Here is a 22,719-nt window from a genome sequence, read left to right on the forward strand (position 1 = left end):
TCTGTCTTATCGTCATATGTACCAAAGCAGAACAATCAAATTCTTACTTGCATCAGCAAGTTTGTAAACGCAGTACACAATAGATAATATAACAAACTAACAAAAGAAAGAAGTTAGATAAACAGAGAAAACCCAATATAGTGCAAAACAAAACAAAGCCCAAGGGCCCGAGTACAACAATGGCATTTTGTAGTTCAGAGTTTAGTTGGAGTTCGCACTGATCAATACCCCGATGGTTGTTGTGGAAGGAAGCTATTCCTGAATGTTGCAGTTTTCAGACACATGTATCACCATCCCGATGGCAGGAGTGAAATAAGAGCGTGGCCAGTGTGGTGTGGGTTCCAGGGCAGGAAGGCCCTGCAGAGAGTAGTGCATTCGGCAGAACGCACCATGGGAACTACACTCGCCCCCCTGCAGGACCTATACATCAGGAGATGTAGATCGAGAGCAAGCAAGATTATGAGGGACCCCTGCCACCCCAGCAACGGATTGTTCCAGATGCTACGGTCAGGCAAACGCCTCCGCTGTCACGCTGTGAAAATGGAGAGGATGAGACGGAGTTTCTTCCCACAGGCCATCAGGACTGTTAACTTTTATAACTCCAGGGACTAAATTTTGACTAAATTTTGTCTTCTCTGTAATAACTTTAATTTATATGCTGTAACTGTAATTCTTTTTTTTGTGCACAATCCGCAGGCATTGCCACTTTCATTTCACTGTACATCGTGTATGTGTACATGACAAATAAACTTGACTTGACTTGATGATGGAGGCATCGCCTCCAATAGATCCCTTTGGTAATAGGGACGTCAGTGCCTCTGATGGACCAGACCCAGTATTCACTTTTTGCCATAGCTCTCCCATGACTAGTTCTTACTTCGAGATCTGCATGAGTTAAACCTGAACTTTCATGTATGTCACTTGCGAGCACTGACAGCAAATTCTTGGCCAAGGAATTGTCATCAGCAAACAATTAGTACTAGGAATCACCTGAAGTGAATGAGAAGTATAATATTTTGGTGTTTTTTGGAACACTCCAAAGCCTATGCTCAATTTACAAGATACAGGTCAGGAGTGTAATAGAATACACCCGACCTGCAACTCCACTATCAAGAAAGTCATGGACTTTGGGCACTTGGCCTTTGCATTATTTTACAAGATCCACAACATCCTGGCCTGGAAATATATCGCCATTTCTTCATCGCCACAGGGCCTAAATCTCAGAACTCCCCCTCCCCCCCCCCCCCCCACCCGAACAACAATATGAGAGGAAACAACACTCGCCAGAAGGACTACAGAATTTCAAGGAGACAACTGGCCATGCTGATGATGCCTAGATTCTCATCCAGTGGAGTTTATTGTCATGTGCGTGAGTATGGTTAGAGAGAACTACAATGGAAAATCTTCCTGCTTGCAGCAGCATCAGGGGCTCACAGGCACATCAACTCAGACACACACGTATTCTGAAGAACGGTCTCGACTGGAAACTTCACCTACAGTACATTCAGAAAGTATTCAGACCCCTTCACTTTTTCCACATTTTGCTACGTTACAGCATTTTAAAATGGATGAAATTCATTTTTTTGTATCATCAATCTACACACAATACCCCATAATAAAAAAGCGAAAACAGGTATTTAGAAATTTTTGCTAAGTAATTAAAAATAAATAACTTAAATATCACATTTACATAAGTATTCAGACCCTTTGCTATGACACTCAAAATTGAGCTTATGTTCATCCTGTTTCCATTGATTATCCTTGATGTTTCTACAATTTGATTGGAGTCCACCAGTTGTAAATTAAATTGATTGGACATGATTTGGAAAGGCACACACCTGTCCCACAGCTGACAGTGCATGTCAGAGCAAAAACCAAGCCATGAAGACAAAGGAATTGTCCGTAGACCTCCGAGACAGGATTGTGTCGAGACACAAATCTGGGAAAGGGTATAAAACTATTTCTCAGCATTCAGGTCCCAAAGAGCACAGTGGCCTCCGTCATTCTTAAATGGAAGAACCTTGAAACCCCAGGACTCTTCATAGAGCTGGCCGCTCGGCCAAACTGGGGAGAAGGGCCTTGGTTGGGGAGGTGACCAAGAACCCGATGGTCACTCTAACAGAGCTTCAAAGTTCCTCTGTGAAGATGGGAGAACCTTCCAGAAGGCCAACGATATCTACAGCACTCCACCAATCAGGCCTTTATGGTAGAGTGGCCAGACAGAAGCCACTCTTCATTTGAAGGCACATGACAGCCCTCTTGGAGTTTGCCAAAAGGCACCTAAAGGCCTCTCAGACCATGAGAAACAAGATTCTCTGGTCTGATGAAACCAAGATTGAACTCTTTGACCTGAATGCCAAGCGGCACCGCTCATCACCTGGCCAACACCATACCTACGGTAAAGTATGGTGGTGGCAGCATCATGCTGTGGGGATGTTTTTCAGCGGCAGGAAACACCTGTTTTCATTTTTTTTATTATGGGGTATTGTGTGTAGATTGATGATTAAAAAAATGCATTTAATCCATTTTAAAATAAGGCTGTAACGTAGCAAAATGTGGAAAAAGTGAAGGGGTCCGAATACTTTGTGAATGCACTGTATTCCTTTTCTTCAGAGATGTTGTCTGACCCGCTGAGTTACTCCAGCATTTTGTGTATATTTAGGTGTCACAGTTGTGTTATTAAGATTAGGCATCCTGTTTTAACAGATGAAATGTTGGAAGCCAGAATTTGGACTTCAGCAGAGTTAAATTTGTAATCAGCAATCTACTTGTTTCCTCTGGACAAGTTGCTTTAAAGGCTTGTTAGGTTTTGAAAAAAACCCAAGTCTTGTAAGATTCCCCATTGAGGGATTGCTTGTTGAAATTCTGCCATTTCACCAATTAGGAACACCATGCGGGTACATTTCAGATGACAGCTGGTGCTTGTGGAGCCATGGACCACATTATGAACATATACCATCAGCATAGAATGGGAGAGCATTGTGATTGTGCAGAAAGAGTTTGCGTTGGAGCTGTGTGAAGTAACACAATTATATTATCCCTGTAATAGCTCAAAGTGCCTGGTTAGGTGTATGTGAGGCATGAGAGCTCGTGAACAGAATTTGAATACGGGTGGTGTCAGAATTTTGTGATAAACTAATTAGTTTTGCTGTTCCTATCTGTTTGTTTTGGCATTATCTCCTGAGTTGTTTCTTAGCAATTAGTGCCAGGCTAGCAAGTAGAACAGAAATGCAAACCAATCACAGGCTGCGAGGGAAAAAAAGCTAATTTATAATTTAATGAATCCATTACATTTGAGATTCGTAACATTTTTCTACAGAGCGCATTTAACTCGTCAAAACGATTCCAATCAACTTTGGGGGAATATTATCAGAGAAATCTGAACCACCTAACAAAAAGAAACATAAAAATGGGTCGCCAAAGGTTCAGTTAATGTGGTGGGATTTTAAGAAATTATCCGAATGAGGAGAGAGTCTTTGGAGGTGGAAATTCCAGAGTTTGGGACTAGAAGACTAAATGCACAGTAATTAACGACAATGAAAATTGGAGAAATGGCAGAGTGCCATTTGAGTGTTGCAAACCTGGAGAAGATTATAGAGTTAGGGAGGTGAGAACGAAAGGGGACAATTAAATTATAAAATCAGGAGGGGTCCTGACAGGGTGAATATGGAGGGAATATTTCCTCTTGAATGAGAATTTAGTCCAAAGGATGACTATTAAAAATAAGGGATCACCACTTGAGACGGGGTGAAGCAATATTATTTTGCCTCGGTGGATCGTGAGCCTTAGGAACTCTTTGCATAGTGGGGAAGCAGATTCTTTAATGCAAAGTTGGGTTGATTCTTCATCATGAACCGGGAAGGTACAGAATGGGTAAACAGGAAAACAGAGCTGTGGTTATAATTAGATAATCCATGCTTCGGTCATATGGTGATATAGTCTCGAGGGCCTGAATGACCTTCTCCTGCTCCTAATTTGTGTTTGGTGGCAATGGAAGAATTTGAATATAGCCAAAGAATGTGGATGATGCATACAATACAATACAATATATCTTTATTGATATAGAACAACGAGATTGGAAATGCGCCTTCCATACGATGCAATAAATTAATTAGCTAAATTTATACAACCCAGTGAAACAAAATTAGAAACAGTTTTAAAACAGTATAAAGTTCAAGTAGGTCTGTGCCGGTTCACTGTGCGATGTGACCATCCGGCTCAGCAGGACCGGTTCATAGCAGCTATGGCCCTGGGGATAAAGCTGTTCCTGAGTCTGGAGGTGCGGGCGTAGAAGGCCTTGTAGCGTCTGCCCGATGGTAGAATTTCGAACAGTCTATTGCAGGGGTGTGAGGAGTCTTTGTGAATGCTGGTGGCTTTTCTGAGGCATCGTGTGTTGTAGATGTCCTCCAAGGCTGGTAGCTGTGTTCCGATAGTCTTCTGAACTCCATGGACTACCTGCTGAAGAGCTCTCTCTGTCTCCGTTCAGCTGAGGTACCACACAGGGATGCCATGCGTTTGGTTGCGCTCTATGGTGCAGCGGTAGAATGTCATCAGCAGCTGTTGGGGCAGACCAGACTTTTTCAGTGTTCTCAGGTAGAACAGTCGTTGCTGCGCCTTCTTGACCAGCGCAGCGGTGTTAGTGGACCATGTGAGGTCCTCCGAAATGTGAGTGCCCAGAAACCTGAAGCTGGACACTCTCCACACTGTCCCCGTTGATAAAGATCGGAGCGTATTCCCCGTTGTGTGATCTACGGAAGTTGATGATCAGCTCCTTGGTCGTGGAGGTGTTTAGGATTACTTGAAAGCGGTGCAAATTTGGATAAGGGCAGCATGGATGAGTACAAAGGTGGGAAGCCAGCCAGGAGCATATAGTGTAATTAAGAGAGCAAATCTTAGCCATTTCATTTTGTCAGATCATACTTGGAACACAGAAGAGGATAGGCCCTTCGACCCACAATATCTGTGCCGAATATGATGAAAGATAAACTATTCTCATTTTCCTGCACCAGATCCATGTCCCTCCATTCTGCCTAACTAGAAACATTTTAAATGCCACAATCATATCTGCCTCCCTCACCAACACTGGCAATTCATTCCAGATGAGTAAACAATTATTTACACCTGTGTTAACAAAAACTTGTCCTGCACGTCTCCTTTAAACATAGCACATCTCACCTTAAAGCTATGCCCTCTAATGTTTGATATTTCCCCCCTGGAGGGACAAGAATCTGACTGTCTACCCTATCTATGCCACAGTGCTTGACCCAGTTCAAGTTGCATTAATGTTTGTTGTAGCCTTGCCCTGTATTCTGCAGCCAATTTTGTGGTGGCCATTATGTGAGGCAGAGCAGATCCCAAAGTGCTGCCTCTAGTGACAACTTGTGCCATTAAAGTTGTTTTGCACAGTAACTAAATGTCTCCGGCAACATTTAGAAACGGTTGGAAAAAATTATTAAAAGAAACGTTAAATGATAAATTTATTATGAAAGCTCTCTACTCGAATCATTTTTCAACGGTGAAAAGGCAGGCCACTTACACTTGTAGTGAAGGTTTTTGACCCTATAAATGAGGTTTTGCTACGAGCTGAGGGTACAAAATGAAGTGTGCTCAACACCTCAGCTGGGTTGCACACTGCAGAACTACTGTTGGACTGAATCCAGGGTAGGAGCAGCAGGTCAGATTTGCCACTGTCTGACCTCCAAATTGTTCCATACTTCCACGCTGCAGGGAACTGCGACTGAAAATCAGCACAATCCCGCCTTTGTTGTTTAGGACAACCTCTCTAGGATTTTAGGGGCAATACATGTTGAATGCTTTGCTTAGATTTTTTTTCTTAACTCTGGTCAGGCTATTAACACTTCAATAGAAGAGCCTCGTTTTAATGAAGTGCTTTGCACAATGACTGTGAGTTGTGTGATTTTGAAGCTATGCCTATCTGACATTGCGAATGGAATTAATGCCATCGGATCATTGCCCAGCCTATTCCAAAATACTCTGACCTAGCATGAAATGCGAAGATGTCTGGTCTTGAAGATTAAGTGTAGTTGCTGCCAAAGCCTGCCACAGCTGCATGATTTTGAATGACTGCGGGGAATTTTATAAGCTGGGCTCTAAATCTTGTTAATCCTAAGGTCAAAGTTGTTACATTAACAAAATAGGCCTAAAGCAGCCTTCTTAACGTACTCAGCTGTAATGTGCTATAAAATGCCACAGCACTTAATAAACTTTTTATAACCAAAAAATGGTTCAGAGGTGAAATTGTGAGCTGCATCAAAAGCTCAGTCCGATTTTTCTACCAGACTAATTATTTTGCTACTATTTGAAGTTCAAAATCTGTAATACCCCGGGAATGGAAGGGGTAGATAATTTGACAGGATAAAGATAATTGTAATACACACAGTCCATAGCACTTCCTCTTGCATTGCCCCTTGTGATAGTCTTTCAAAGCTTCTTACTGATTCAGCTCCAGTTGTTAAATTATTAGAACCTTCCGATTATCAACAGCAAATTATTCTGCACTGTCCTTGCAATAATGTCACTATTGTTAATCTTTAGATGAAAGTCACCAGGCTACCATGATTGAGGGTGAACATATCGGCATTCATTGTTTACCAACCAGCTCATATACTGTGTGCACGAAAACTGAACAAAACTACCCTGATTCAATAAAATTAAATCCCGAGAATGATTTTGACCCCAAAATGTAATTTTGAAGCTTCAATCTCTTGTTTAAATCTCTTGATTAGATTAAAACCTCATAATAGCTTCCAGGCATCATTACCCTCTTTGTTTTGTACAAAATATGAGCACTTACATTTGCATTGCGTGACTTCAAATGAGCTGTCTTCGTGTGTGTGTGTGTTTTTACGTGTGTGTGTGTTTTTTGTGTGTGTGGAGGAGGAGTGGTGGAGGGTAGTGGGGGGGGGGGGGGGGGGGTGTTTGCTATGGAAGGAGTAATAGCACTGAAGTTCATGAGCAAAATCATACTGGTTAGAGAGTTAAATCCACAAATGACTGCCACTGGAAATTAAGTGTTGTCAGGATTCCAGAAGGCTGTGCTTTTGGCTGCAAACCAGTAGTAAAGGTTACACAGGAGGTTACACTGGATTAAATTTCATTGGCGTCTTGTATAATTTACTTGAGACCTCTGGCTGTTCTTTAGCTTGATTGACCATGAATAAAAGACAGCTTAGTATTAGCCTTGGAGGAACATTCGCTGAAGTAAGCAGAAGTTGACAAAATGGGGGGCTTGAATTGTTCTGCACTCTTGGGTTTTTTTCTGCTTGTAACTCTATATCATCTTTAGTTGCACTGGAAAACAGCATTGGTCGTTTTATACATTAAACAAAAGCTTTTATTTTCATGAGTAAGTAGCTTTATTGCATTTGCGGGTGAGAACTCTCCTTTCCCTTAAGAGATAAATATTTCTACCGCATTTGCTGTCGCGATTTAACAGAAAATTAGAGGAATCACGTTCTAACAGCAGTGAAAATATCCGTGTGATTGCCATCCAGCTGCAAATCGCTCTCTTGTTTTAACTTCTCATGAATTGCGTTAGCATTTAAAAGGGTTTCTTCACACAACTTAGTTTGCATTGTTCATGTTCTTTAACACTTCACTGAACAAATTGCCCCCATGGATATCCAGTTAGTTAAATGGCTCATTGTTACGTTAATATGGATGAGAACAGTGAGTCTATTAATTTATACCATGTGACCCTGAACATTGAAAATTGGTTAGCAGATGGGTCAGCAATTAAGTGTAAAATGCCTCAGAAGGGTATACTAATATATGTATATTAAAACTAGACATCAGTCGAATTTTTCATTGGTTTGCACTTGTGGAAACACATTTATGAATTATTTTCCTTTAAATTCAGATGACAAGCCCAATCCTGTTCCTGTTGCCCTTGCTAGTTCCAGGGCAGCAGCAAATGTGAACCTGCTTATGGTGTTTATAGAAGTTAAGTGGCCTCTACTGTGGATTTGGAGACACAACAGACTGTAGTTGCAGGAATCTTGAGCAAAAAACGAAGTGCTGGAGGAACCCAGCAGGTCTTTAAACTTTAGAGATACAGCACGGAAATAGGCCCATCAGCCCACTGAGTTCACGTGACCAGCGATCACCCTGTACACGAGGACTATCCTACACACTAGGGACAATTTATAATTTAACCAAGGCCAATTAACCTACAAACCTGTGTGTCTTTCGAGTGTGGGAGGAAACCAGGGCACCCAGGAAAAATCACACGGTCACAGTGCGATTGTACAAACTCTGTTACAGGCAGCACCCGTAGTCAGGATCGAACTTGGATCTCTGGCGGTGTACTGCTGCGCCACTGTGCCGCCCTGTTTAGGACAGGCAGCATCTATGGAGGGAAATGGACAGATACCATTTTAGGCCGGGACCCTACTTCAGTCAGAATTCCTCCAACATCTTGGTTTAAAAAAAAATCTTTTATGGAATCTGTATTTGTGGATTTAGGAGTTAGTTGCCAGTTTAAAGGAGCTGGATTAACGAGTGTAAACACATCAGCCAAAGGCTCCAGGACTTTGAATTAGCATTAATTACTTTTTTCTTTTCCCAAAAAATATAATTGACCTTTTTATTATTGTGAGAAATATTGTTTGTTGCTGCTTGTACCAATTTGAGATCAACCAGTCTTTTGTTTACATGCTGGTTGTACAAGCTGGAGTGATTTTTAGACGTGGTACTTTTAGACAAAGACTTGGTGTTTCTTTCGCAGACGTCATTGCTTAAAAATACATCATGGTAATCCAATACCATCCCTCGCACCTGTAAATTGGAAAACTGATATGAACTCCTAAACCTTCACCAATCTTATTGCCTCTGGTGATCTCCCCTCCACAGCCATCAACTTATAATTCCCCAACCTTACTTACATTGCCCCTGTCTATCTCTTTCCCAAAATCCAGAAGCAGGACTGCCATGGCAGACCTACTGTCTCTGCCTGCTCCTGCTCCACCAAACTCATCCCTGAATATCTCAATTCTATTTTGTCGTCCTTGTCCAGTCCATTCCAACCTACAACCGAGACATCTCACACATTCTTTACCACTTAAATAATTTCCAATTCCTTGGCCTCAATTGCCTCATGTGTACCAAGGATGTGGTACACTTCTATTTCCTCCAGGAAGGCCTCAGAGCCCTACCATTCTTCCATGAAGAAGAGAGACCCAATCAGCTCTCCTCAACTAAATGTTTCCTTGCAGCGACAGAGAAGTGGGTTTGAGCTTGACTTGGGGTGCTGTTTGTACGAAGTTTGTATGTTCTCCAGGAGCTCTGGTTTCCTCCTACGTTCTAAAGCCTTATAGGTTAATTGGTTTTGGTAAAATGTATAAATTGTCCCTAGTGTGTAGAATAGTACTAGTGCACAGGGATCGGTGGTTGATGGACTCGGTGGGCCAAGGGGCCTGTTTCCGCACTAAACTAAACTAAACTAAACTTCTCTTTTGACTCCTGTCACTTTCTTCAAGTCAAAGGCGTGGCCGTGCATGGGGTCCAGCTATGCCTGCCTTTTTGTTGGTTATGTTGAGCACTCCTTGTTCCAATCATCTCTGACACCATTGCCCAACTCTTTCTCCACTCCATCACGACTGCATCAGGGTTGCCTCCTGCATTCATGCAGTACTGATTGAATTAATCAACTTTACTACTAACTTCCACCCTGCCCTCAAATTCACTTGGACTCTCTCTGACTCACCGCTCCCCTTTCCTGAGCTCTGCCTCCATCACAGGGGACAGAATATCGACTAACGTCTACTGCGAATTAATTGAATCAAAGAGCTATCTTGACTGAAGGTCGCAAACCGAAACACCACCCATTCCTTCTATCCAGAGATGCTGCCTGTCCCGCCGAGTTACTCCAGAACTTCCTTCAACTAAACGAGAGCAAGTCTGAGGTCATCCTATTCGCCCCCCCGACTCCATCAAAATGATAACAGGCAGCCTTGGAAGCCTATCCTCCCTAGTCAAACCGTATGTCAAAAACGTTGGCATGATATTTGACTCTGCATTAAAGTTTGACAAGCAAGTCAATGCTGTGGTAAAAGCCAGCTTCTTCCAGCTTTATACCATAGCTAAAATCAAACCATTCCGCCAATTTGACGACATTAAAAATAATCATTCACGCATTCATTTCCTCCCGCCTAGACTACTGCAACTCCCTATACACTGGGATCAGCCAATCATCCCTGGCCCGCCTGCAATTGGTCCAAAACGTCGCAGCGAGACTCCCGACGGGCACCCGTAAAAGGGACCACATCACCCCGATTCTGGCCTCTCTCCACTGGCTCCCAGTATGGTACAGAATCAATTTCAAGCTCCTCCTATTCACATACAAAGCCCTAAATGGGCTTGCCCCCCCCCCCCCCTATATCAAAAATCTTCTAACCCACCACTCTATTTCCAGGTCCCTCAGGTCGGCCGATTTGGGGCTACTCACTATCCCGCGATCTAGGCTTAAGCTCAGGGGTGACCGCGCTTTTGCGGTTGCAGCTCCTATACTGTGGAACAGCATCCCTCTCCCCATCAGAACTGCCCCCTCCATCGACTCCTTCAAGTCCAGGCTCAAAACCTATTTCTACTCCCTAGCATTTGAGGCCCTCTGAGGGGGCGCTGTGAATCTGTTTATGTATGTGCTGTTATGTTTGTGTGCCATTGTATGTTCGTTCTTTGTACCTGAACTGATGTACAGCACTTTGGTCAACGTGGGTTGTTTTTAAATGTGCTATACAAATAAAATTGACTTGACTTGACTTCTTTGTAGCTATCTTGACTAAACCTCCTTTCGCAAGGACGCAATCCCTTATCTCAATTTCTCTACATCCACCAAGGTGTCTTTCTTCAGCAAACGTGATATTCCCCCTGCTATTGTGGATGGAGCCCCCCCCATGCGTCCTCTGTGTCCTGCAGTTTTGCTCTTGCACCCCCTCCCCCAGAAGAAACAAGGACAGAGATCCTCTGGTTGTCATCTTTCGTCCCACTAACCTCTGCAACCAATAATTCTCTGACCTTTGCACCACCTTCAATGTGATCCCACCACCAGTCACATCTTCCCATCCACACCCCTTTCTGCTTTCCATAGAAACTACTCCCTCTGTAGCCCCTGGGCTCACTCATCCCTCCCCACACAATATGCTGCCTCTCCCGTTACTTTCCCCTGCAACCACAGGAGATGTAACACCCTGTCCCTACACCTCTTCTCTCACTTCCACCCAGGACTCAGCAGCCTTTCCAAGTGAGGCAGAGGTTCACGTGCACCTCCTCCAACCTTGTGTATTTAATTTGGAGCTTCCTTTACAACGGCAAGAACAAGCGTAGACTAAGTGGCCATTTGGCCAAACACGCTCGGTCCGCCAAGGCCAACTGGATCTTCCTGTTACTAACCACTTTAACTCCACTTCCCATTCCCATACTTACCTTCCTCTCCTTGGCCTCTTTCATTGTCAGTGAGGCCACACACCACACGTTTCCACCACCACTTCAGACACCCTATTTATTTCCCCATCTCTCGATCATCATCGTCCATCCCCATTTTTGCTCAAGATTCCAGCTTCTGCATTGCATCTCAATATGAGGACCTTACTGCTGAGACAATGGCTCTTAAGTTAATTGTCATCTGATTTTTGACTCATCTGTACCTTTGCCTCATGATGAACCATTGAAGTGGCAGAAATTGCTCAATGAAATGGTAAATGTTGACCCTTATACCTTGAATAGTTGGTGTTTGTCAAAAAACTACTGTAAGAGCAAGTTGACCGACATTATGGGGTAGGTAATAACATCTTAATGTGATGTTAAATGCTTGTTGCCCACGGGTATTTGTCAAGAATGCACCCTGCAAATTACACTTTAAAAAAATAGTAAAGAAGATTCAGTTTGTATGGAGAGTAATGGGTCTATTTCTAAAGAACAATTTTCTTTAATACCTTTAGGAAATCATTAGCTTGCTAAGGACACGGTATCAATAGTAAATTCATAATCACTTTGTGTTGAGTGTCAAAAGCATTCATGAGCTGCATTGGGAAATATGAAGGAATTTTCTTTTGAAAGCAGCTGTTCTGTCTTCACAGAGTAATTCCCTGCTGGTACCCGACGGTCTGCGAGGTTCAGATAAGCGGAGGAATGGACCTGATTATTCCAATGATGTGAAGAAGAGGAAGGTTGATGACAAGGACTCCATGAGTCACTATGTAAGAACATATGGGTTAGGGTTTAGCAGCATAAGGGCTCACCACCAAGTGCAATCACTCAGAGGCGTGATATTTCTTTTAAGTACATTTATAAGGATACAACATTTTAATGTTAGATAAAATATTTTCTTGAAATTAAAACCAGATGTAACCACAGAATTTAAATGTTGAATTTACCAAAACATTTGGTTAATTTCATGAGTTAATTTTACTAGAATTGAGTGCGTACAAATTCAATTGCATAGCACTTTTATTCTCTGCTAAGTGATTGAAACTGAATTGAACTCGACGTCATTTGACTATTTTCTGGGAAACTTGGTCTCTGATGTTCATTTGGTGCTGGTTGGTGAGCTCTGCTGGGACAATGTGATCTTAATCCCACAACAATGAAAAAGGTCTTGATCCTACAGCACTGACTTGCAAGATTTGTATCTAAGTGAAGTCCTTAGCTCAATTCTTAGACTGTGCTTACTATCCCCACCCCCTCGACTCCTACCACACTAAACAGTTTCCTCAACACCCCTGATCTCCCAAACAGCTCACCCCCACCACTGGTGTGACCTCTGAGCCCTCACCTTTTTCACTCTCATTCATCTGCCAATGTTGACCACCCGGGTCCTACACCTTGATGTTGGCGCCCCTCTCCCATCTCCTCCAATTTCACCATCATGCTGGCCTATATGAGTTCCCTCTTTTCTCCCAATGTGGGTGCTTCAGCCGGCTTCATCAAATGCTGATATAATCACCCCCAACCCCAACAGGAATGGGGTTATTTTCTATTTATTAACACTCCTGCTCTGCTCCCCCCTCCCCCACCACTCAATAAGGAAATGGCAGTTTAGTTACTGGTAAGAGATCCAAGAGCCTCAAGGAATTGAAAATTCCTTTTGAAGTTTGCTCTAAATTTCAAATTGTTGAAGTAGTGTAAAATAAACGCACTTGATAGATAGCAAGTAGTGAGCAATTAATTATATGGACTTTTGAGGAACAACCATGGAGGTTGCTTATAGCTTTGAGTTAAATTGGTCTTTTTGCATGTAATAAGTACAGATTGCGCTACAATATGCAAGCTGATTAAACTACTTTCCCAACAATAGCAAAATACTGCAATTTGAACTAAAAGCAGAAAATCCTTGAACCACATTGGAAGCTTGGCACATTGGAAGCTTGGTGAGAGAAACAGTCGGTGATTCAGATCCGATGAGCAATCATCAAACTGAAATATGAAATATGAAATATGAAGTTGGTTTCTCCGTGGTCATATCTGACTATCCTGCTGGGTGTTTTGAGCATTTTCTGTTTTTATTTCATGACACCTAAAATCTCAGAAGGTAACTGACCCACTTTTGTCGTTAGTTTATCTGAAAATATTTATCTTGTTTTTAAAGGACAGTGATGGGGATAAGAGTGACGACAATTTAGTAGTGGATGTATCTAATGAGGTTTGTACTACTTGTTTTGTGTTGCATGTTGTTTGATATTTCATTCAAATGAATGACTTGGATGCGGTCTTTAAATATTTAAAGTTGAAAGGAAACAACATGTAAAATTCAAGTTATTTAGCATCCACATTAAAATAATGACAATGAAATTTAATAAAGTGTGCGATACCCAGTTATGGTTTCATGGAAACTGTCAACCCAAGTAACCAGACTTTGTAACCAGAAGATTGGAAACTAGTGTGCCAGTATAAGGATTGCAGTTGAGCTGATCCTGCTCTTAGTTATGTTTACACACTGGCACTTAATCATTACCGAGTGGCTACGTGAGCAGGTTCTCTAAATGTGAAATGCCCCGAACCTGGCACAAAGACCAATTGTGCACTCACTGAGATCAGCGAGCAATTCAGCAGTTGTTGAGTGGCCAAATATTGCAACTCTTGGTGTATATCACCATTTGTTCGGTCAACCCACCAGTAATGGATATAAAACAAAACTAACAGCAGGACACTGCCTTTCAGCCGCTCGTGCTTGCTCACCATTGAGTGAGATCATGGTCAATTTTTTGCCACAGCATCGCTTTTGTACTGTGACCTCATATATTGCATAATTCAATTGATATTCAAACTCCCCTCTGTCTCTAGTACATTCAACAACTGAGCCTCCACATCCCTTGGGGATATCGGTTTTCAAAGATTCACTACCCTCTGAGTGAAGAGAAAATCTCATCTCAGTCCTGAATGGTTGAACACTTATTTTGTGTCTCTGACTCACGTCCTTGACAACCAGGGGGAATGTCATTCTTGTATCTATCCTGTCGGGACTCATAAGAATTCTGAATGTTTCCATGAGATCACCTCTCATTCATCTAAACTATATAGATAATACAATAATTAGTATGCTTAATCTCTCATCAAAAAACAAATCAACACTATTTGCAACTCAATCTGGTGATCCTTCATTGCACTCTTTCTGTTGCAAGTAAATACTGTCTTTGGTAGGAAGACCAGACCTAGACACAAAATACCAGGTGCAATCTCATCTGAGCCCTGCATCATTACAGTGAGATATCTTCACTCACAGCGTACTACTATATCTGGAACAAGTGGATGATCTCACAGTTTTCCACATTATGTTTTGTCTGCCATGTCCTTGCCCTTTCACCTAACCTGACTTGAAGTCTCCCTGCTTCCTCCTCATAGCCAACAATGCACGCGCCCAGCTTTGTATCATCGTTAGAGCTTGGATGTTTTAATTGGCTTTTGTGTCATTTTATGGAGGTGTTACTTTTTTTAATGTGTAGCTAGGAACTGCGATGTTCAGAGGTGTCCTTTTTCATTGTTGTATGTATCGCAAAACATGCGGAATTGTATGAATTTTAGTAGGAGCTACTTCATGCTAATCCTCTGGGTACATTGTGGTTGTGGTGCTGAGTGGTGGGTCCTTCTCATTACATATCAGAAAGGGGTCATTCAGCTTATCAGGTCAGTGTTTGCTCCCAGCAGACCAACTCTATCAGTCCTATTCCCCTTCCCCCAAACCCTGAAATTTAGAGCAATTGGCAGTAGCCAATTAAGCTATTATCATGTCTTTGGGATGTGGGAGGAAACCAGGGCACCCAGCAGAAACCCACAGGGTAATTGGGTCAATGTACAAACTCCAGACAGACAGCACCCGAGATCAGGATCGTCTCTTTCTCTTGAGATGTGAAGCAGAAATTTATTGTAGATTACTAGGGAAAATGAGTTAGAGGTTCAATAATCTCCCTTAATTTTGTTTTACAAAATGGACTTTAAAAAAATAAATCAGTTAATTAGTTGAGATTTATGCTAATTAGTTTACACTTTTGTAACGGAAAGCAATTCCAGATAACAGTTGGAATATTTTCACAAAATATTTTTTCTCTTGTCGTCTTTAACCTCAATATGTTATAAAAAGCTCACGCTGAGACTATATCAATGTGAATTATTCAATATTCCTTTCCCCTGTTAATTATCTTTAAGATCATTGACTTGGATTCCTAACGTGCCATATTACAGACAATTTCTTCTTGCTAATTAGCATCCAGTAGCCAGGCTTAAAGAAATTAATACCCAAATGGCCCTGTCATGCCCATTATAAAGAGGGGACTTTAATTGCTTTGGGAAAGGTTAATTTTCAGTCGACAGTCCAGGCATGAAGGGATGTTAGTTGAGATTTTAATTTCATGTTATAAGAGTGAAAACTAATCAACAGCCTCTTTAGATCTTCTTTGTATTTCAACATTAATTTCAAAATCTACCCCATTTAAAGTGAGAGCACCTCTCGTCTAATTTACATGCATATGCTCTGCAGAGAATATCATGCTGTTTGTTGCTGGAGCATAGGCTGGTGGTATTGTTTCTTCTTAAGGCTTGACATCCACCTTGAATGAAAATCTGTGATGATTATGATGATATTATAGTTACTCGCATTGTGAACGTATATATAACTAACACGAATGTGTTGTAACTTTATGCAGGACCCATCTTCCCCACGAGGCAGTCCCGCCCATTCCCCACGTGAGAATGGTTTGGATAAATCTCGCCTGCTCAAGAAGGACGCTTCCAGCAGTCCGGCTTCCACCGCATCTTCCGGCAGCTCCTCATCTCTCAAATCCAAAGAACTCAGTCATGTGAGTATTGTGTAATTTCTCTCATTGAATCTTGCCTGAATCAGTATGGATAGAAATGAGAAATTGTAAGGGTAAAAAGACCCTAATGGGAGTTATCTATAGGCCCCCAAACAGTAGCCTCGACATAGGGTGCAAGTTGAATCAGGAGATAAAATTGGCGTGTCAAAAATGTAATGCTACGGTGGTTATGGGAGATTTCAACATGCAGGTAGACTGGGAAAATCAGGTTGGAAATGGACCCCAGGAAAGAGAGTTTGTAGAGTGCCTTCGAGATGGATTCTTAGAACAGCTTGTACTGGAGCCTACCAGGGAGAAGGCAATTCTGGATTTAGTGTTGTGTAATGATCCTGATCTGATAAGGGGACTAGAGGTAAAAGAGCCATTAGGAGGCAGTGATCACAACATGATAAGTTTTACTCTGCAAATGGGAAGGCAGGAGGGAAAATCGGAAGTGTCGGTATTACAGTATAGCAAAGGGGATTACAGAGGCATGAGGCAGGAGCTGGCCAAAATTGATTGGAAGGAGGCCCTAGCAGGGAAGACGGTAGAACACCAATGGCAGGTATTCCTGGGAATAATGCAGAGGTTGCAGGATCAATTTATTCCAAAGAGGTGGAAAGACTCTAAGGGGAGTAAGAGACACCTGTGGCTGACAAGGGAAGTCAGGGACAGCATAAAAATTAAGGAGAGGAAGTATAACATAGCAAAGAAGAGTGGGAAGACAGAGGATTGGGACTCTTTTAAAGAGCAACAAAAGTTAACTAAAAAGGCAATACGGGGAGAAAAGATGAGGTACGAGGGTAAACTAGCCAATAATATAAAGGAGGATAGCAAAAGTTTTTTTAGGTACGTGAAGAGGAAAAAAATAGTCAAGGCAAATGTGGGTCCCTTGAAGACAGAAGCAGGGGAATTTATTATGGGGAACAAAGAAATGGCAGACGAGTTAAACCGTTACTTTGGATCTGTCTTCACTGAGGAAGATACACACAATCTCCCAAATGTTCTAGGGGCCGGAGAACCTAGGGTGATGGAGGAACTGAAGGAAATCCACATTAGGCAGGAAATGGTTTTGGGTAGACTGATGGGACTGAAGGCTGATAAATCCCCAGGGCCTGATGGTCTGCATCCCAGAGTACTTAAGGAGGTGGCTCTAGAAATAGTGGAAGCATTGGAGATCATTTTTCAATGTTCTATAGATTCAGGATCAGTTCCTGTGGATTGGAGGATAGCAAATGTTATCCCACTTTTTAAGAAAGGAGGGAGAGAGAAAACGGGTAATTATAGACCAGTTAGTCTGACATCAGTGGTGGGGAAGATGCTGGAGTCAATTATAAAAGACGAAATTGCTGAGCATTTGGATAGCAGTAACGGGATCATTCCGAGTCAGCATGGATTTACGAAGGGGAAATCATGCTTGACAAATCTACTGGAATTTTTTGAGGATGTAACCAGGAAAATTGACAAGGGAGAGTCAGTGGATGTGGTGTACCTCGACTTTCAGAAAGCCTTCGACAAGGTCCCACATAGGAGATTAGTGGGCAAAATTAGGGCACATGGTATTGGGGGTAGGGTACTGACATGGATAGAAAATTGGTTGACAGACAGAAAGCAAAGAGTGGGGATAAATGGGTCCCTTTCGGAATGGCAGGCAGTGACCAGTGGGGTACCGCAAGGTTCGGTGCTGGGACCCCAGCTATTTACGATATACATTAATGACTTAGACGAAGGGATTAAAAGTACCATTAGCAAATTTGCAGATGATACTAAGTTGGGGGGTAGTGTGAATTGTGAGGAAGATGCAATAAGGCTGCAGGGTGACTTGGACAGGTTGTGTGAGTGGGCGGATACATGGCAGATGCAGTTTAATGTAGATAAGTGTGAGGTTATTCACTTTGGAAGTAAGAATATAAAGGCAGATTATTATCTGAATGGTGTCAAGTTAGGAGGAGGGGGAGTTCAACGAGATCTGGGTGTCCTAGTGCATCAGTCAATGAAAGGAAGCATGCAGGTTCAGCAGGCAGTGAAGAAAGCCAATGGAATGTTGGCCTTCGTAACAAGAGGAGTTGAGTATAGGAGCAAAGAGGTCCTTCTACAGTTGTACCGGGCCCTGGTGAGACCGCACCTGGAGTACTGTGTGCAGTTTTGGTCTCCAAATTTGAGGAAGGATATTCTTGCTATGGAGGGCGTGCAGCGTAGGTTCACTAGGTTAATTCCCGGAATGGCGGGACTGTCGTATGTTGAAAGGCTGGAGCGATTGGGCTTGTATACACTGGAATTTAGAAGGATGAGGGGGGATCTTATTGAAACATATAAGATAATTAGGGGATTGGACACATTAGAGGCAGGAAACATGTTCCCAATGTTGGGGGAGTCCAGAACAAGGGGCCACAGTTTAAGAATAAGGGGTAGGCCATTTAGAACGGAGATGAGGAAGAACTTTTTCAGTCAGAGAGTGGTGAAGGTGTGGAATTCTCTGCCTCAGAAGGCAGTGGAGGCCAGTTCGTTGGATGCTTTCAAGGGAGAGCTGGATAGAGCTCTTAAGGATAGCGGAGTGAGGGGGTATGGGGAGAAGGCAGGAACGGGGTACTGATTGAGAGTGATCAGCCATGATCGCATTGAATGGCGGTGCTGGCTCGAAGGGCTGAATGGCCTACTCCTGCACCTATTGTCTATTGTCTATTGTCTATTGTATTACACTAGGCTTGCAGATTTATACGTTGTCTTAAAATGCTTTGGACCAGAAAGGAATTGCATTGCTGAAAAACCCTGGAAGTAACATGTGTGTCAGATCATGCGGTGAAGAGGGAAATTAATATTTACTTTTTTTTAAGAACAGAGGAAGGATAGATTTTCAGACTAAGTTGAGATAAAGTGATGAAAGAACAAAAGGAATGTCTGAAAGGGAGGAAAGTTTTTAAAAAAATGACGAAGGATGGTGAATGTTGCAAGATTACAGAAGGTCAGAGAAAGTGAAAATGTCGAATGATTATTTGAAATTACCAAAGGAATTTGGAAAGAATGCTGGAAATCTGGAATAATCATGCTGGAATGCCGACTATTTGAAAATGTTGAACTCACTGTTGAAGGCTGTAGTGCGCACAGTCCAAAGATGAAGGGCTGTTCATTAATATTTGGTTGAAAGTGAAAGAGGCTAAGGAGTGTGAGATTGAAGTGGAAATAAGATGGAGCATTGTAGTGACAGTTCACTGGAAATTTGTGGTCATGCGTGTGGGGCAAATGTTAACTTGGTCTTACTCCTGCCATGGGTGCTGGTTATTTCCAGCATTTTTTGTTATTTCAGATTTCTAACAATTGCAGTTTATTGCTTTCATGAGATCTGTACTGTACAGTTACATTCTGCATATTCTGGAAGCAACATGAACATGTGTTTAGATCAGAGAATAAAATTAATTTGAACTTTTACTGATATTGGCTCTGGAAAATGTTCAAGTAAATCGCATCATATGTATCGTGTGGAGGATAAAACTTATTAAAACAGTATGAATGAATACAAATTAGAATATCTAAATACATTTGAATATCCATTGACATTGTTAGAAATCTTCGATTCATATTAAAACAGGAAAAAATTGATCACATATGGGCTGTTATTGTAGGTCTTTAACAGCGTAGGTAGTTTTGACTGCTTCACATAAATTCAGATCCGAAGAAGGGTCCCATCCCGAAACGTCACCTGTCCATTCCCTCCACATTTATATTATTCATTAGCTCATGTAGTTATCCTTGGCTTTGAAAAGGATTTTATTGTATGTAGAATGTGGGTAGCATTGTTATCCAAGATATCTCGGTGTAAGTTGCCCTTCAGTTATTCCAGTTACAGCATGTACTAGGCTGCACTCAAATGTAAGAATTTTGTCCCATGTACATGATTAGGAATAGGCAGCTGTCCAAGGGTTGTTTGCCTGGCCTATAATGAAAAAGAACAAATGCGGCAGTGAGCCAACAAAGCAAAATTCTAAACAAATGAAATTACTTTGTTTTGTTCGATAACCAGAACTTTGACCAAGTTCTCAAACTAAACGAGCCTTGTAGATTCAAGGTTTCAGGGTTTGTTCATTGATTGTCCATTCACAGTCTTTCATTCAAAATTAAAACAACTGTAATGCAGCAATTTAATTATGAACATGGGTAACACAAGGTGAAATAGGCTAGAAAATTAAGTTTTGTTATTCCTAATTTCTAATAATTTTGTCCTTCTTAAACATTAATATCTATTGGCTTGTTTAGAAAGTTGTTTTAATTTTAATCTCTCCCGTATCTTGATGTATTCTTTTCCACTCCTCCAATCCTTTCTCTCGATTCCAGTTGATGTTGAGTTGTTCAAAAACCCTATTCAAAAGCTGCATGCCATTTACCTGTGTTATTCTTGGCTCTCATCTGATGCTGCTGTGGGGAATTGAAACCTGCTGCATTGTTCACCAGCAGCCTCAAATGTTTTTTTGTCTATTGTGACTGGAATTTTGCCATGGAACTTACTAGTTGTAGTTGGTCTGACCTTTCTAAGAATGGGCATCTTTGCTCTAATTTAGTTGAGGTCTTTTGGGAACCCAGGCTAATATTTTTCCTCTTTAGCCAAGAATGCTGAGAACAATAACAAGCTACTGATAAACCTATTGAGAATTCTTGTCTTTCAAAAGAAAATGTTTTTTGATGCCCTTGGTCAGTGTTGACTTTGGAACTGAAATGATATGTTACACTTATTATTGTAATAAATGTTAATGCTTGCAACAAATGCAATCTCAATGCAGCATGAAAAGGCGAGTACTCCTGTGATGAAGTCCAGTACCCCAACTCCCCGAGGAGATATGTCGACTCCAGGCACAAGTGCTACTTCAGGATTGCGTCCCAGTCTCTGCAAACCTCCAATGATGGATCCATTAGGTAACCAATCTATAACCTAAAGAAGACATAGTGCTGGAGTAACTCAGTGGGGTAGGCAGCATCTCTGGTGAACAGGGATAGGTGACGTTTCAGGTTGAGACCTTTCTTCAGTCTCTGAAGAAAGGTTTCAGCCTGAAACATCACATCCCTATTCTCCAGAGGCTGTCTGACCCACTGAGTTACTCCAGCACTCTGCCTTTTTTGGTAAACCAGCATCTGCAGTTCCTTATGTCTCCAATCTATAATCTATTTGTTTTATGTTGATGAAAGATAAAACATGATAAAATTGCCTAATCCATTTTTATACAGTTTGAAAAGAGGAAACTGAAAATTGTCATATTCATCATGGTATTTCAAATTGTCAGCAATGCAAGCGTATTTGGTATATATAGAAACATAGAAACATAGAAAATAGGTGCAGGAGTAGACCATTCAGCCCTTCGAGCCAGCACCGCCATTCAATATGATCATGGCTGATCATCCAAAATCAGTTACCCGTTCTGGCCTTTTCCCCATATCCCTTGATTTCATTAGCCCTAAGAGCTAAATCTAACTTTCTCTTGAACACATCCAGTGAATTGCCCTCCACTGTCTTCTGTGGCAGTGAATTCCACAGATTCACATCTCTCTGGGTGAAAAAGTTTTTCCTCATCTCAGTCCTAAATGGCCTACCCCTTATTCTTAAACTGTGATCCCTGGTTCTGGACTCCCCCAACATCTGGATCATTTTTCCTGCATCTACCCTGTCCAATCCTCTAAGAATTTTACATGTTTCTATAAGATCCCCTCTCATCTTTCTAAATTCCAGCGAATATAAGCCCAGTCGACCCATTCTTTCATCATACGTCAGTCCCTCCATGCCGGGAATTAACCTGGTGAACCTACGCTGCACTCCCTCAATAGCAATAATGTCCTTCCTCAAATTAGGAGACCAAAATTGCACACAATACTCCAGGTGTGATCTCACTAGGGCCCTGTACAACTGCAGTAGGACCTCCTTGCTCCTAAACTCAAATCTTCTCGCAGTGAAGGTCAACATGCCATTGGCTTTCTTCACTGCCTGCTGTACCTGCATGAGTACTTTCAGTGACTGATGTACAAGCACACCCAGGTCTCTTTACACCTCCCCTTCTCCTAATCTGACACCATTCAGATTATATCTGAAATGATTCATTGCAAACTCTACTGCAAATGTAAATAATTTATTAAGTTTGTGTAGATTTATCTTTGCATAACTCAAACTAATTTTATTACAAAAATGAAGCAACTTTTTTCTGCAATTACTTTACAGCCTCAGGATTAAGGGCACCCATGGCAGTGCCAGGACCTTACCCTTCACCATTTGGGATAATGCCCAGCATCAATGGCGACCTTAACAGCCCCGGAGGTTACCCTAACCTCCATAATATTCCACCTCAGATGAGTGCCGCCACAGCAGCAGCAGCAGTAGTTGCCTACGCACGACCCCCCATGGTAAGCCATGCACTACCCACATTCCCACAGTTCAAGT

General features: G+C 42.0%; 1 protein-coding gene across 7 annotated transcripts in view; it reads left to right on the forward strand.

Moving 5' to 3' along the window:
- LOC144592027 (transducin-like enhancer protein 1) overlaps positions 1 to 22,719 on the forward strand; it is a 126,894-nt gene that overhangs the window by 72,870 nt on the left and 31,305 nt on the right. For all 7 annotated transcript variants that reach the window (XM_078396203.1, XM_078396202.1, XM_078396205.1 and 4 more), the window contains 5 exons: positions 12,096 to 12,215; positions 13,604 to 13,657; positions 16,155 to 16,307; positions 21,077 to 21,209; positions 22,501 to 22,682. In XM_078396203.1, coding sequence (XP_078252329.1) covers positions 12,096 to 12,215; positions 13,604 to 13,657; positions 16,155 to 16,307; positions 21,077 to 21,209; positions 22,501 to 22,682 — 642 coding nt within the window. The remainder of the gene's footprint in view (positions 1 to 12,095; positions 12,216 to 13,603; positions 13,658 to 16,154; positions 16,308 to 21,076; positions 21,210 to 22,500; positions 22,683 to 22,719) is intronic.

This window comes from Rhinoraja longicauda, chromosome 3 (assembly GCF_053455715.1).
Source record: "Rhinoraja longicauda isolate Sanriku21f chromosome 3, sRhiLon1.1, whole genome shotgun sequence".
NCBI lineage: Eukaryota > Metazoa > Chordata > Chondrichthyes > Rajiformes > Arhynchobatidae > Rhinoraja > Rhinoraja longicauda.